Below are 15,721 nucleotides of genomic sequence, written 5' to 3' on the forward strand. Positions count from 1 at the left end.
CAGAACATGTCATAAAGTAATTTTCATCAGCATAAACCCAAGTTGTTAAAAATAGAGTTGCAAAGTTTTTCTCATTCAGTTGTAAGAAACCATCACAGGAAATTGATGCCACAGGAAAGTGGCTCTCTCTCTCAGACTCTCTCCCAAACTCTCTCTGGTTTAGAAAAAGTGAAGGTCCTCCTAATAGGAGAATCAAAGGGATTTTGTTTCCTAAAAACAACAGGATTCAGGAATGGATGTTTCCCAACAAGAAAATGTTAGGGTCATGACTGAAGTTACAGCCTAGACCAATGACATAAAAAAAGAGTGAGAACAATCAGCCTTGGCACAGGTTAAGAAAGGAACGCATTATTTTAAAACAATAAAACTGACTTAAAGGTGTTTCCATTCACCAGAAATTCTGACCAATGCCACTTGATAAAATATTCCTTCTGCTCTAACAGACCCCTCTCACCACCACTCTTGCTGTACCTCTGGTCTAGACTTATACACACAACCCATCATCTTACCTCTCTTCCTGTACCTCTGGCCTAGACTTACACACAACCCATCATCTTACATGAATTATACGATGACTCTCTTAAAGTGCCTTTTATACACTAGGGTTTCCCTGGTAGCTTAGATGGTAAAGAATCTGCCTGCAATGCAGGAGACTGAGTTCGATCCCTGGGTAGGAAGATCCCCTGGAGAAGGGAATGGCAACCCACTCCAGTATTCTTGCCCGGAGAATTCCATGGACAGACCATGGGGTCACAGAGTCGGACACGACTGAGTGACTAATACTTGCACTTTTGGGGCTTTCCTCATAGCTTAGTCAGTATAGAATTTGCCTGCAATGTAGGAGACCTAGGTTCGATTCCTGGGTCGGGAAGATCCCCTGGAGAAGGAATTGGCAACCCACTCCACTATTCTTGCCTGGAGAATCCCACAGACAGAGGCACCTGGCAAGATACAGTTCATGGGGTCCCAAGACTAAAATTTTTTCCGTGGGCTGATATATTAACATTCTTAGCCATACTACCTGTCAACCAACAATGTTCCAATGTGTCTTGTCTATGTGGCAATGTCTGTGCAATTTCCTGACTATTTTATTTTATGAAAAAAGAACAAATAGACTGGTTGGATCTCCTTGCAGTCCAAGGGACTCTCAAGAGTCTTCTCCAACACCACAGTTCAAAACCATCAATTCTTCTGCACTCAGCCTTCTTCATAGTCCAACTGGAGATCCAACCAGTCCATTCTGAAGGAGATCAGCCCTGGGATTTCTCTGGAAGGAATGATGCTAAAGCTGAAACTCCAGTACTTTGGCCACCTCATGCGAAGAGTTGACTCATTGGAGAAAAAAAAAAAAGAAAAGAAAAAAGAACAAATGTGCTGACACAGGTTTTTTCCAAAACCCCAAGTACTGTGGATTTAAAAATGGAAATTACTACATGTGCTTCAAAGAGATGAGGTTTGGACCTCAATCAGACACTCCCTGGATTCAAGCCAGTTAACAATGTGTTCGTTAGTGAAGAAAAAAAATAAAATTAGATAATAAGACAGAAATGTCACATTAGAGAATGTGTAAATAAAAATTTTATCTATGTCTAGCTTTCTGGCAATGCAACTTCTCCTTAGAACTGTCTGTTCCTGACTTTTGTTGTCAGGATCTGATTAAGTATAAGAGGGGAGAATGGCCAGAAAATTGTTTTTAATTCCTGAAGCATAAAAAGTGTTATGGATGAGGGAATGGGCATTCATTTCCTAGGGCTGTTACCAAAGTGTCTTCAACAAGAATGTATTATCTCACAGCCTGGAGGCTAGGGGTCCAAGATCAAGGCTTTGTAGCAGATTCCTTCTGAGAGCAAGTGAGGGAGCATCTACTCCAGACCTCTCAAGCACTTGACCGAGAGCACCTACGTGAATTAGGAGGAAAGGGGAAAGGAATCACCATTTATTGGCTGCCCTACCTTGAGCCCAGTGGCATGCTGGTAAATGTTTATCAGCAGCCGTCTGGGTGGTAAAAAAAAAAAAAAAAAATTGACTGTGTCTGCCAATTTCCATGGTCCCACTATGGCCTATTTCAAGCTACACCCACGTTATGTCACTTGAATAAAGTGCTGGGAAGAGATGTGAACAGTCAGCTCTCGTGAGCCGGTCAAAGTTACCTCCAGGACGCCAGCATAAGTGAGTCACACGACACACACTACCTCACTACACCTGGCGTGCCCCTCTAAATTAGGCTGTATTAGATCACGTTTATAGATGAGGAACTAACTGAAGTTTAAAGAGGTTAAGTAATATTCCAAAGTTACCAAGCTAATAAATCGTAAAGCTCTGGTTTGAAGTGAACTCTGCCTAACTTTCAAGCTCTTTAACGACTAATAGTTTATTCAACCAACATGTGTTTAATTATTTGGGCCTATGGTGAGCATTGGGCTTGACTCGGGGAACATAGAAAAGATAATAAATATAAAGATGGATAAGAGACAGCTCTGTCTCAAGGAACTTACGGTCCAAGGTGGGAAAAAAGGAAATATTAAATTAACTTTATTTCTTCAGGCACTTAAGGCATTCATAACAGGGACATAAGGGAGGAGAAAAATGAAGAGAGCAAGGAAATGAATTTTCAGTGAATGTTGTTCTGTAATTTTACTGATTTGGAGTGGTGAGCAACAATAGGTAGCACTTTATCGTAGAGAAAGCAGTGCTGTTTGGTAAGTGGAGGTGAAAAGAGGAGTAATTAACCTCTTGATACCTGAGGCCTTTCATGGATGGAATTGCTCCACTGTGTGAGCTAAGAGGAGAAGCAGGATTTGGCTGTGTTTTTGCCATAGTTACTATGGCTTTGGGGGACTGGTTACCTCAGTTAATGGGGTAAAAACTTTAGTTCCCAAGCTCACTGGACTAAACTAGAAGAGGACTGTTTGAACGTCTCCCAGCATTAGGTACTCCGATTCCTGTGATTAGTCCTCTGTCCTGCTTTTCTTCCAGAGGTAGATATACCTGATTTCTCCAACTCCTTTCCTGCCTCCTAGCGTCAGGTAAGGGCCACCATTTCTACGGTCCCCTCAACCTGGTACCCACTGAATGGGTACTGCTGAACTGGAAAAGATCTCAGGAGCTTCTCTCCTAGCTTTCTCATTTTAGAGATGGGTTGCTAAGGGTCAGAGCAGAAATTGGCTCAGGTCTGTTTCCTCTTCCAGGGGACTGCCAGGGAATAAAGGTAAGGTCAAAGGGTAGAGTTAAAAAAAGAATAAGAGAGTAACCACATGGAGGAGGAATGCAAGAGAAGGAACATGGAGTTGAAATTTAGGGGATGTTAAGACAATCCAGGAAAGAGCTAGAGGTGGAAGAAAGATAGTATGACAAGCCACACAAAAGAGCCACATTAAAAAAAAAAAAAGCAGAAAAGCTGTTGGGAGGAAGCTGGATTCAAGAACAAGGGAAAATTTAAAAACACAAAATACACATCAAGGATGGAATTTTTGTATCTGTTTCTGTCTTACCAATGTAGAAAGTCATGTACACCATTGAGATGCAAAAAATTATATTGGTCAGTGTATTGCTGAACAGGTCAGTCAATATAAACTGAATGATCCTTGCACACCAATATCCACATGCTATGCTCCCCAAAATGTCCAAGGTGAGGCCCATGATTACATGTAACTCTAGAAAAAGGAAATAAGAAAAAAGAAAGGTGAAATATAATTTTTTTCTTTTATTAATTGCATTTGGGCAATGCCCATCGGTTTGCTCTTGAGATTTTGAGTGAGAACCTTGTTCTTCAGCAGATGGAAGTTTCCCATGAAAGCCTGGCAAAAGAGGCTTTCTGGGGATACATTTACCCCACAGTCTGCAGCTTGAGGTTTGCTTATCTGAGGACAGCAGACTCAAATGCTGTCAGGAGTCAGGCAAAGAGCATAAATGTGAGTTGGTGATGGACAGGGAAGCTTGGTGTGCTGCAGTCTGTGGGGTCGCAAAGAGGTGGACACGACTGAGTGACTGAACTGAACCGATAAATGTGAAAAACTCACCTGGTGAGTGAACAATGAGCCAAAATATATTTAAATATATATATATTTTTTTACAAACTACGTCAGGGCCAAGCACACCATGCTCAGGATCCCCACCAACCTGCAGCCTGTTTGCACTTCTGCTCATTATCACTTCTAGAACCTGACTCCACGGTACTACTTTCACCCTCAGACTCAAACTCAGGACCAAGCCACGTTTTTTTTTTTAATTGGAGGATAAATGCTTTACAGTGTTGTTTCTTCCTGTTGTGCGATGCATGTTGAGAGATATGAAATCATTTCTTTCACAACTTTCCCCTCTAATCTAAGGAAACACTCAGTGGCAGTTATTTTCTTCTTACCTGATATACTATTTTAATTGGTCCATAAGTAAAGAATAGGGGAAGCGGCAAAGTTAAGACATCTTGAATATATTTTAATTTTGGTATGAATTAAAAAGGACTACATAAGAATGATTTTAGAAAATACACAGATGGGACTTCAATAGTGATCCAGCAGTTAAAACTCCACCTTACAATGCAGGGGGCATGGGTTCAATTCCCAGCCAGGGAACTGAAGTCCCACATGCCATGGAGGATAGCCAAAATTTTAAAAATAAATAAATAAATAAATAGAGAAAAATAATGCTCTTACCTCTAAAGTTGGACATTTGAAGTATGCCTGTCTTAAAAATTGCAAAAAAAATGGATGTGAAGCCACAGATGATCATTGATTCTCCTCTAATGATATCAGTATACATCTTAGAAATGCCTGGAAATGGAAAAACATAATTTAGCACGGTACATGATAATGATGCTCTTTCACAGGAAATACAGAAACAGAAGAGAAGGAATATGCTAGAAAAAAAAAAAAGAAGGCAGTCATTACTGTGATGGATCTGTAAGATAATCACAATCACCATTTTTTAACTTCTCCATTGTGCCTTCTGTATCTCCAATGGCAAAGGAACATGGTGATGGCACATCCTGAAATGTCCACTGCCTCAAAGCATACTAGAACTTCAAACTGAGACAAAGCACTTCTCAGGTCACTACATTTAGCTTGAATAAAGATGAATCGTTAGACTCCAAAAGAACCACATTTTAGAAATAAGTATAAAATATGACTTAGCAATTCTGCTCCTAGACATATACCCAAAAGAGCTGAAGACATACGTCCACACAAAAATTTGTACATTTATGTCTATCTATAGGTGATCTATCCCTATAATGGAATATTGCTGCTGCTGCTGCTAAGTCGCTTCAGTCGTGTCCGACTCTGTGCGACCCCATAGATGGCAGCCCACCAGGCTCCCCTGTCCCTGGGATTCTCCAGGCAAGAACACTGGAGTGGGTTGCCATTTCCTCCTCCAATGCATGAAAGTGAAGTCACTCAGTCATGTCTGATTCCTAGCGACCCCATGGACTGCAGCCCACCACACTCCTCCATCCATGGGATTTTCCAGGCAAGAGTACTGGAGTGGGGTGCCATAATGGAATATTACTCAGCCACAAAAAGGAAGGGAGTACTGACTGATACATGCTACAACATAGATGAATCTTTAAAAAATTACAAAGTGAAAGAAGCCAGACACAGAAATCACATATTGTATGGTTTGATTTATGTGAAATGTCCAGAATATGCAGATTCATAGACAGAAAATAGAACACTGGTTGCCAGGAACTTGGGGGATGAGGGAATGAGAATGAATGACTGCCAACAGGCATGAAATTTCTTTTGAGGTTAGTGAAAATGTTCTAAAATTAAGTAGTGAAGATGCTTGCATAACTGTAAATCTACTAAAGACCACTGAATTTTATAATTTAAAAGGCTAAATTTTATGATGTGTGAGTTACATATCAATAAGGCTGGTATTTTAAAATTAAATATAAAATTTTATTGACATTTAACATTTACCAACAGTTTGATAGAAAATACAATCAAATTAACTGCCCACTGCTATACAACTTGTAAGAAGGATGATAGTTATTGGTACCTGCCCATCTAGTATCTATCCTCTGTTCTTGGTAACAAGACTGGTTTTACTCAGGGTGGCAATGTGCTCAGCTAAATGACAACCGTTCCCCAACTCCTGGGCTTCTAAGAGTGGCCACTGACATTTAAGTGGAAGTCACTGAGTGGAACTTTTGGGAAACTCCTTGGAGGGAGAGGTGACTTGGCTGAAAGGAACATCTTTCCATCCCTTGTTCTTCCATTTCCTGCCTGAAATATGGAATGATAGCTGGAACTTTAGCAGTCAACTTGTAATACTGACGATGGATGCCATACACAAAGGGGAGGAACAGATAAATAAACCCCACAATAGACAGCAACCATTTTTGCTTTAAATATTATCTTTTTAAAAGAGTAAAAATAAGAAAAAGTCATATTTTCCCATCGGTTTAAAATTATGGTGCTTTCCATTCTTTTTTGCAGATGAAATTTTCCATCTGGTTCCATTTTCTTTCAGCCTGAAGGACTTAACATTTTTGTAGTGCAGGTCTGTTAGTGATAAATTTTTTCAGCTTTTATATTTAACTCTTTATTTCTCCTTTACTTTTGAAAGATATTTTCACTGAGGATTTTAAGCTGGCAGTATTTTTTCTTTCAGGATTTTAAAAGTGTTACATACCATATTTTGGCTTGCAATGTTTCTGAAGAGAAGTCTGTTATCATTATTAGCTTTGTGTCTCTGTATATAATGTGTCTTTTTCCTCTGGCTACCTTTGAAAGTTTCTCTTGACACTGGTGTTTAGGAATTTGATTTTTATGTGCCATGGTATAGTTTTCAATTGTATTTCTTGGGCTTGGAGTTTGCTGAGCTTCCTGAGTCTGTGGCTTTATAGTTCTCATCAAATTTAGAAATTTTTCATCCATTATTTCTTCAAATAGTTTTTGTTGCTTTCTTTTCTCTCCTTTTAGGAACTTGTGTCTTAATATAGGCACTGAAGTTGCCCCACAGCTCACTAACGTTCTGCTTATTCTCTCAGCCTTCTTCCGTCTGTGCTTCATCTTGTGCATGCTAAGTCGCCTCAGTCGTGTCTGACTGTTTGTGACCCTATGGACTGTAGCCTGCCAGGCTCCTCTTTCCATGGGATTCTCCAGGTAGAATAGTGGAGTAAGTTGCCATACACTCCTCCAGGAGAATCTTCTTGACCCAAGGATTGACCCTGCATTTCTTATGTCTCCTGCATTGGTAGGGAGGTTCTTTACCACTAGTGCCACCTGGGAAGCCCATCTTGGATAGTTTTTATTACTACTTCTTTAAGTTCACTAAATGGAAACCCACTCCAGTATGGAAAATCCATACTGCCTGGAAAATCCCATGGACAGAGGAGCCCGGCAGGCTACAGTCGATGGGGTCATAAAGAGTCGGACGCGACTGAGCTTTGAACTTTAAGTTCACTAATTCTTTCTTATGCTTTGTCTAATCTGACGTTAATTCCATCCAGTGTATTTTTCATCTCAGACATTGTGGGTTTCATCTCTAGAAATTTTATTTAAGGTCTCTTTTATATCTACCATGCCCAGTGGTGTACTGATAAACCAGCTTTCCAAAATTAAAAAAGGCCTGATTTGTGCTGATTTGTAGCATTTGCCAGCTTCATATGTAAACACTCCTACCATAACTAATTCAAAGCTACCAAAAGTTTAACCACGGGCTTGCAAAATTCTTATTGATTTAAAAATTGGCTCTCTTAAGCTGACAGGAGCAATTCTACCCCATACTCAATCTTTTTCTAACTTTTTGAACCAATGGAATATAGTTACAAGTGTCTTAATATATTTGTTGAATGAGTCTAATGGGGAAACAGTGTAAACAGTGTCAGACTTTATTTTTCTGGGCTCCAAAATCACTGCAGATGGTGACTGCAGCCATGAAATTGAAAGATGCTTACTCCTTGGAAGGAAAGTTATGACCAACCTAGATAGCATATTCAAAAGCAGAGACATTACTTTGCCAACAAAGTCCATCTAGTCAAGGCTACGGTTTTTCCAGTGGTCATGTATGGATGTGAGAGTTGGACTGTGAAGAAAGCTGAGCACCGAATAATTGATGCTTTTGAACTGTGGTGTTGGAGAAGACCCTTGAGAGTCCCTTGGACTGCAAGGAGATCCAACCAGTCCATTCTGAAGGAGATCAGCCCTGAGACTTCTTTGGAAGGAATGATGCTAAAGCTGAAACTCCAGTACTTTGGCCACCTCATGTGAAGAGGTGACTTATTGGAAAAGACTCTGATGCTGGGAGGGATTGGGGGCAAGAGGAGAAGGGGATGACAGAGAATGAGATGGCTGGATTGCATCACTGACTCGATGGACGTGAGTCTGAGTGAACTCTGGGAGTTGGTGATGGACAGGGAGGCCTGGCGTGCTGCGATTCATGGGATCACAAAGAGTCGGACACAACTGAGCGACTGAACTGAACTGAACTGAACTAAATGAGTCTACCATCTACAGCATTGCTAGGTCTATTTCTACTTGTTTATGTACTCTTTATGGGCCATTTTTTCAGCTTCTTTGCATGTCTTTCAATTTTTTATTAAGATAACATAACTGTATGTATTACCTAATTAGGTGCTATATGTTTTTGTAGTCTCATATTCTTGAGCTTTGCTTTGTAATGCAGTTGTTACTTTGAAAGAATTTGACCCTTTTGAGGCTTGTTTTTTAGATTTGTTAGGTAGGGCCAGAGCAGCCTTTAGTCAAAGGTTAATTTTCCCCGATACTCAAGCAATAACCTTCTGAGTCCTTTACCTGATGTCCTACAAATTATGATGGTTTTCCACTTTGGCTGTAGTGAACATGAAAGGGATTTTTCCCTTTAATCCTTTGAGTGTTTTCATTCCCAGCATTGTGCAGCTTCTTCACATGCATGCACTAATGAGCACTCACTCACCCAAAGACTCAAGTGGGTAGCTCTCAAAATTCCTTCTTCAGTACAGCTTTCATTCCTGCAGCAATTTGCCCCATGAACTTTAACTGCTTTGGCCTTCCTGGACTCCCAACTCTAGGTCTCCTCAACTCAAAGAAACTACCAAGCTCCACCTAGGTTACCTTTCCCTGCACAAAGACCTAGAAACTCTCTCCAGGTAATAAGCTATGGTAAGGACAATCAAGAACATACTTCTTTTTTCCTTTCTTGAGTATTACTGTCCCGCATGGCCTGATGTCCATTATCTGAGAACTATTTTTCATTTTCATATATTTTTGTCTGGCTTTTTAGTTGGCTCAGGAAGAAAGGTAAGTCTAGTCACTGTTACTCCATATTTTTTAATTTAACAAAGATATTTATTTATATAGCAAATACTAATGAAATCACTCAACATTCAAAAAACAAAGATCATGGCATCTGGTCCCATTACTTCATGGCAAATAGATGTGGAAACAATGGAAACAGTGACAGACTTTATTTTCTTGGGCTCCAAAATCACTGAAGATGGTGACTGCAGCCATGAAATTAAAAGACCCTTGCTCCTTGGAAGAAAAGCTATGACCAACCTAGACAGCACATTAAAAAGCAGAGACATTACTTTGCCAACAAAGGTCTGTCTAATCAAAGCTATGGTTTTTCCAGTAGTCATGTATAGATGTGAGAGTTGGACCATAAAGAAAGCTGAGCACCGAAGAATTGATGCTTTTGAACTATGGTGTTGGAGAAGACTCTTGAGAGTCCCTTGGACTGCAAGGAGATCAAAACAGTCAATCCTAAAGGAAATAAGTCCTGATTGTTCACTGGAAGGACTGATGATGAAGTTGAAACCCCAATACTTTGGCCACCTGATGCAAAGCACTGACTCATTGGAAAAGGCCCAGATGCTGGGAAAGAATGAAGGTGGGAGGAGAACGGCGACAGAGGATGAGATGGTTGGATGGCATCACTGTCTTGATGGAAATGAGTTTGATCAAGCTCTGGGAGTTGGTGATGGACAGGGAATCCTGGTGTGCTGCAGTCCACGGGGTCACAAAAAGTCAGACCCAACTGAGTGACTGAACTGAGTGAGTAGTAAATTTATTAATAAATTTACTAATATATCATTTAACTCTAAAACTTTAATAAAGATACAAATTAAATTCAAGTTAAGTGTTAAAGACACATTTCAAATAAGAATACTAATTAAAAGACATATAATGTTGTTTACCTGAAACTAAATCAATAGTGATGGCATTAACAGTGGAGATTTTAAATTCAAGTCCAATTCTGAATCTTTGTTAAATTGAGACTGTGGAGAGCCTCAGTTATCTACTTTTGAAGTACTTCAATAGGAATAGCAATTCTCTAAGATTTACATAATCTCATTGATTACTCATTAACAACTTCATGAGGTATAAACTGTTATTACCCTCATTTACTGATGAGAAAACTGAGGTAAATATAGCTTAGGATATTTGCCCAAGATCACAGAATTGGTAGGGGCTTCCCAGGTGACACCAGTGGTAAAGAACCTTCCTGCCAATGCAGGGGACACAAGAGGCTTGGGTTTGATCCCTGGGTAGGGAAGATCCCCTGGAAGCGGGCATAGCAACCCACTCCAGTATTCTTGCCTGGAGAATCCCATGGGCAGAGGAGCCAGGCAGGCTGCAGTCCATAGGGTTACACAGAGTTGGACATGACTGAAGCGATTTAGCACACATGTATATAGTTGGTAAGGGGTAGAGGTGGGGTTATAACTTCCCCATCTACTAGCCAAAACACTAAGTTATTCTGCCTTCCATAGTACTAACCAAAAAGTGCTACTGTGAGCACAAAAATGAAGAAAGTATATAATACTAAGTATGGTGATTGTCACATAGTCAACACTCAACATATATTAACTAGTATTTTGTCATCATTACCCTCTCATATACCTCAGAGCCTTTTCTGTCCTTGGGAAATATGTTCCCTTTTCATCTTGGTCAACTTAAAACATGTCATCAACCAACTCTTCTCCAGCACCCATCCTTCACAGACCTGATCCTGTTACTCCATCTTAACTACAGGAGTTATATAGAGGAATCCAGTGTCCTCAATGATTTCATGGAATTGCAGGCCAGCCCTGGACTTCTTTTACTTAAAAGCATAAACTCAAATTTAAGAACATATGACACACAGTGGTGCATTATGGAGCCTAATGTAAATACAAAATAATATAGAAAGAATTATACAACTACATAGTTTTTTAAAAGCAGCTGTTAAATACATTTCATTGCACTAAAAACCAAACTGATCACATTAAATGATACTTTTTTAATGCAAGCAGAAATGATCTGATGAAGATTCTATTTTTTTCCCTTTGATATTTTGAAACACAAAATAATTAAAAATATATAGCTGAGGGTTCTCATTATTTCTATTTCTAAGATACTATGCATAGTTGAAAAGAGAGCAGATCTCTGCTTTCCAGTGTTTGATCTGAGTATATGAAATATCAGATTATAAAGAATCTGTCTACCTTTACAAAAACCCTCTGAAAGATAGGATAGATACCAGGATAATACAGAATTTCTGATAACTCAGTGCCTGATTATGGATCAGTATTCGGGCTGTTTATTTCTTTTCTTTGTGCCTCATTATTGTAGCCAATTCTAATTTGCTTTCTTTAGAAAGCAAAGAAAATAAAAGGCAAGGTAAATTATAATTATCTTATACTACTACTTGCTATTAATTTTGACTATGACAGAAGACACAAAATACTGGTTAAACAGGTTTGAAGATTATTGGCACATTTGATTTAGCTGGTGAAGAAATCCTTTAATTCTTCCCTCAGATTCAATAAGTCAACCAGGAGCAAACAGAGCATAAGGTTTATTGTATAAAGTTTTGAATTTGATGTATAGTTATTTTTAATAGTAAAATACCACAAGAATTACTCCCCACATTTTTATTGGCTTAATGTGAACTAACTTTATTAATTCACTGTAAAATTTTTTAAAGGGAATAATAAAACAGAAAATCATCTGTAATTCCATGACCCAGATAAAACCATTTGAATGTTAAAGGCTTTTTCAAAGCATATAATTCCTTTTACTTAAACTGAGATCATACTAAAACTTTGTATTTTATCCCTTTACAAGCTCCCAGTCCAGATTCATTTTAAAGTAAAAACTGTTTGAGCCTTTGCGTTCTTTTAAAATAGGTAATAGACAGGTTCCTTTTAACTTGTATGTGAACATCCATTATTTTTTTCAGTGAGTCAGTCCACCTCAGACTCAGACTGTGCAGATTTCACAGTGCTCCAGAGCACCACATCAAATGAAGAAACACTCACACTGTAGGAACTGCCGTTTTGTATATTATTCTGGCAATTTTAGGCACATGGCAAAAAATATTTTTTTTCCTTAAAAAAGATAATGTATTACAACAATTAGATAGAGGATCCTTCTTATCTAATCCACACAAAGGTAAAGACATCATAGAACCCAGAACTATGTACCATCTGAGTATAACTGGCATAAAGAAAATATCAACTAAGAGTCAAATACCTTTAATAGTTTTCTTGTAAAGAAACAGAAGACTTTCTACTCTCTTTTTGAAAAAATTTTTGAATATAGAAACTGCAATAAATATAGTTTATTAGAGCCTCTTACAATTAAGAGATTGCAGAAAGGGGAGCAGCAAGATAATGAGGTGAATAAAACAAGTGGCAAATACAAATGGCTTAGAGAGAAAAACACATGGAGAAAAGACAGAAAAATATTGCACCTACAGGAAAAAATGAGAGAGAAAAAGAAGATAGGGTCAGACTCTTTGAAAAATATCTGGCAACAATTTATATCACCATCAAAAGTGTCAAAACCTTTTATGTTTCCTCAACTGTAAGTATAAATGTGTATAGAAGGGGATATCACCTGCCAGAAGCTAGGTGTCCCACCCTAATCATAAGGTGATATATTTCCACTAAATACAACTGAAACCTTAAAACTGGTTAATTAAATATTTCTGAGTCAAAATCAGAAATAACAGCATCTAACCATGTTATGTGCTTTTTACTGCTGTGTTAATAAAACATAACAACAGATATTTCAGAGTGAAATTATCTTTTACCAAATAATATGGCAAGTAGTGCAGAACCCCTAGCCCTCTTGGGAATAAGCTTTTACTGAATAACGTATTTGCTAGAGTATACTTTCACCTCATTTCTTCTAAATAAGCTCCCTCTCTCACCTGCCCAAAGTTAGCTGCTTTAAAATAAAGGCCTTTCTAACAAGAAGAACCCAGGACTTAGAAAAGTGCTGCAAAGATACAGTGCCAAATCTCTAGCCTGTGGCTTAGAACTCAGTGGAATGGAGCTGAATACCAATTTTAATCACCTTCTAGAAAGATAACATTTTCTCCTTGAAAAAAATTATTTGAGATCATTTATCCCAGGTCCTGGGTTGCTTTATTGACTTTGCATACTCCATCTCCAAGAAAAACAGCATAAAATGGCTACTCTGCTGGATGCACAATTCACTCAAGCATATTATCAAAAGGAAATTTATCCTCATATCTTCAAAATAAGAGAGAGAAATAAATCCAACATACCAACAGTTTTCAGTGAATTCACAGAATAAATAGGATCTGTAATGCCAAGGGCCATGCTAAAGAGGAGGCAAGACTGCAAATCCCATGAATATTTATTGAATTTCAGAACCACATATCCAATTATGATGAATGTTGTAGCAAAGCTAATTAATCCGGTTAAGAAGACCTGCGAAACCAATTCACAATATAGTATTAAATTTAACACCTAAGCATGGCATGACTCCATTTATTCATGTAAGAATCAGATTTTGCTATATATTTTATACAATGACTCAGGAAGATAACTTTAAAAGGTATTCTAGTTTACCTGCCTCCACGAAACCATCCCTTTCAAATAAATGATTCTACCTGACTATGAGAAGACCAATGCACCCATCTTTCTTGTTGCTATTCAAGATTAATAGTTTTCCACATCAAAATGCTCTAAGATGGAGTGCAAATTTTTCTTGCTTCCATACAAAGCATTTCCTTGTTTCCACAGTGATGATCTACAGGGCTCCAGGCAGGCAACAATGGATGAAAACTACATGTCAGTTGACTTGGTCCCCTTATTAAGGGCTTTCAGGAAAAATCCACAGTTAGCAAACTGTTGTGTACATTTCATTGCCCGATTGGTTTCTAACACTACCACACCTGTCAGGGATGCCAGGAAATGTAGCACTATTTCACACTTGGCCCACTACCATACTATACATAGAGTAAGTCACTCCATTATTGAGAAAGAAAGGGACGGGCAATCAACAATGCCTGCCTTAAAAAGAGCAACAGAATGCAAAACTTTTAAACCAGCAGAAGGGAAAAAAAAAGAATAAAGAAAAAAATTTTTTTAAAAATACAGAAAATTGAATCAATTGACTGAGAAAGGGAAAAAGAATGAGGAAAAGCAAAGGAAAAGCATTATAAACTAAAAGTACAAAATCACATGGGACAGATAAATACAAATCTATTTCTTTTGATCTTTAAAAAGTTTATCTTTAACTTATGTACAGTAAAATTCACTCTCTGACTGTATAGTTATATGAGTTTTGACAAATGCATGTAGTCAAGTGAACATGGTCACAATGAAAAAACAAAACAGAGCCAACACACTAAAAGATTTCTTCATTCTGCCACTTTCTTCACTCATCCTGCTCCCTGGCAACCAGTGATCTGTTTTCCAAAGTAGTGTTTTGCCTTTGCTAGAAGGAAGGTCTATGTACGGAATTATATTATTCCACAGGTACCCTTCTAGCCTGGTTTCTTTCTCTTATCATGCTGCTGCTGCCGCTGGTAGGTCACTTCAGTCGTGTCTGACTCTGTGCAACCCCATAGATGGCAGCCCAACAGGCTCCCCCATCCCTGGGATTCTCCAGGCAAGAACACTGGAGTGGGTTGCCATCTCCTTCTCCAATGCATGAAAGTGAAAAGTGAAAGTGAAGTCACTCAGTCATGTCCCACTCGTAGCCACCCCATGGACTGCAGCCCACCAGGCTCCTCCATCCATGGGATTTTCCAGGCAAGAATACAGGAGTGTGTTGCCATTGCCTTCTCCGTCTCTTATCATAATACATCTGAAATTCTTCCATATTCTACTTATCAATATTCTGTTTCTTTTTTATTGCTGAGTGAAAACACTAAAGACTTAAACATGTGGGGTGAAGCTAAAAAGTTATTAGCAGAAAACTTCAAACTTTAAATGCACAAAATAACAACAATAAAAGAAGCTAAAAGTCAATCAACTAATACCTAGCTCAAGATATTAGAAAAAGTACAGAATAAAATTAAAGAAAATAAAACTGTTTGAAAAGGAAAATAATCTGGCAAGCATGATTAACAAAAAAAGAGGAAGGCATAAATAAAACAACCATAGCAGTTAAAATGGACAAGTCTACAGACACAGCTGAGAGGCAGTCAGAGGTGGGTTTGGACCCAGGCTTTGTCATTGGTCAGTCTTGTGACCTCTGAACTATAGTCGGCTTATATGTGAAATGCAGATGATATTAACTCAGTGCCTTAGTCACAGTAACTAATCTTAGTTACAGATCAGCAAATATTTATTCCTTCTCCCTCCCCTCAACTCTCTTTAATTAGTGATTCTGAACAGCAAAAAGAGTCAACTAAAAATGTGAGATTGGTGAAATATTAATGTGAGATTGGTGAATTATTAATCTCTCTAGACAGATTCTCTGTCAACATGAGTAAGGAATAATGGACCATACTTTGTCTTAAAATGTGTTCTTAC

General features: G+C 38.5%; 1 protein-coding gene across 4 annotated transcripts in view; it reads right to left on the reverse strand.

Moving 5' to 3' along the window:
- SLC9C2 (solute carrier family 9 member C2 (putative)) overlaps positions 1–15,721 on the reverse strand; it is a 101,323-nt gene that overhangs the window by 74,689 nt on the left and 10,913 nt on the right. For 3 of the 4 annotated variants that reach the window (XM_059875790.1, XM_024976854.2, XM_059875792.1), the window contains exons 4-6: positions 13,501–13,666; positions 4,653–4,769; positions 3,492–3,653 (exon numbers count right to left, since the gene is read on the reverse strand). In XM_059875790.1, the coding sequence (XP_059731773.1) occupies positions 3,492–3,653; positions 4,653–4,769; positions 13,501–13,666 (445 nt within the window). The remainder of the gene's footprint in view (positions 1–3,491; positions 3,654–4,652; positions 4,770–13,500; positions 13,667–15,721) is intronic. The other variant, XM_059875791.1, reaches the window with a different exon arrangement.

This window comes from Bos taurus, chromosome 16, assembly GCF_002263795.3.
Source record: "Bos taurus isolate L1 Dominette 01449 registration number 42190680 breed Hereford chromosome 16, ARS-UCD2.0, whole genome shotgun sequence".
Taxonomy (NCBI): domain Eukaryota; kingdom Metazoa; phylum Chordata; class Mammalia; order Artiodactyla; family Bovidae; genus Bos; species Bos taurus.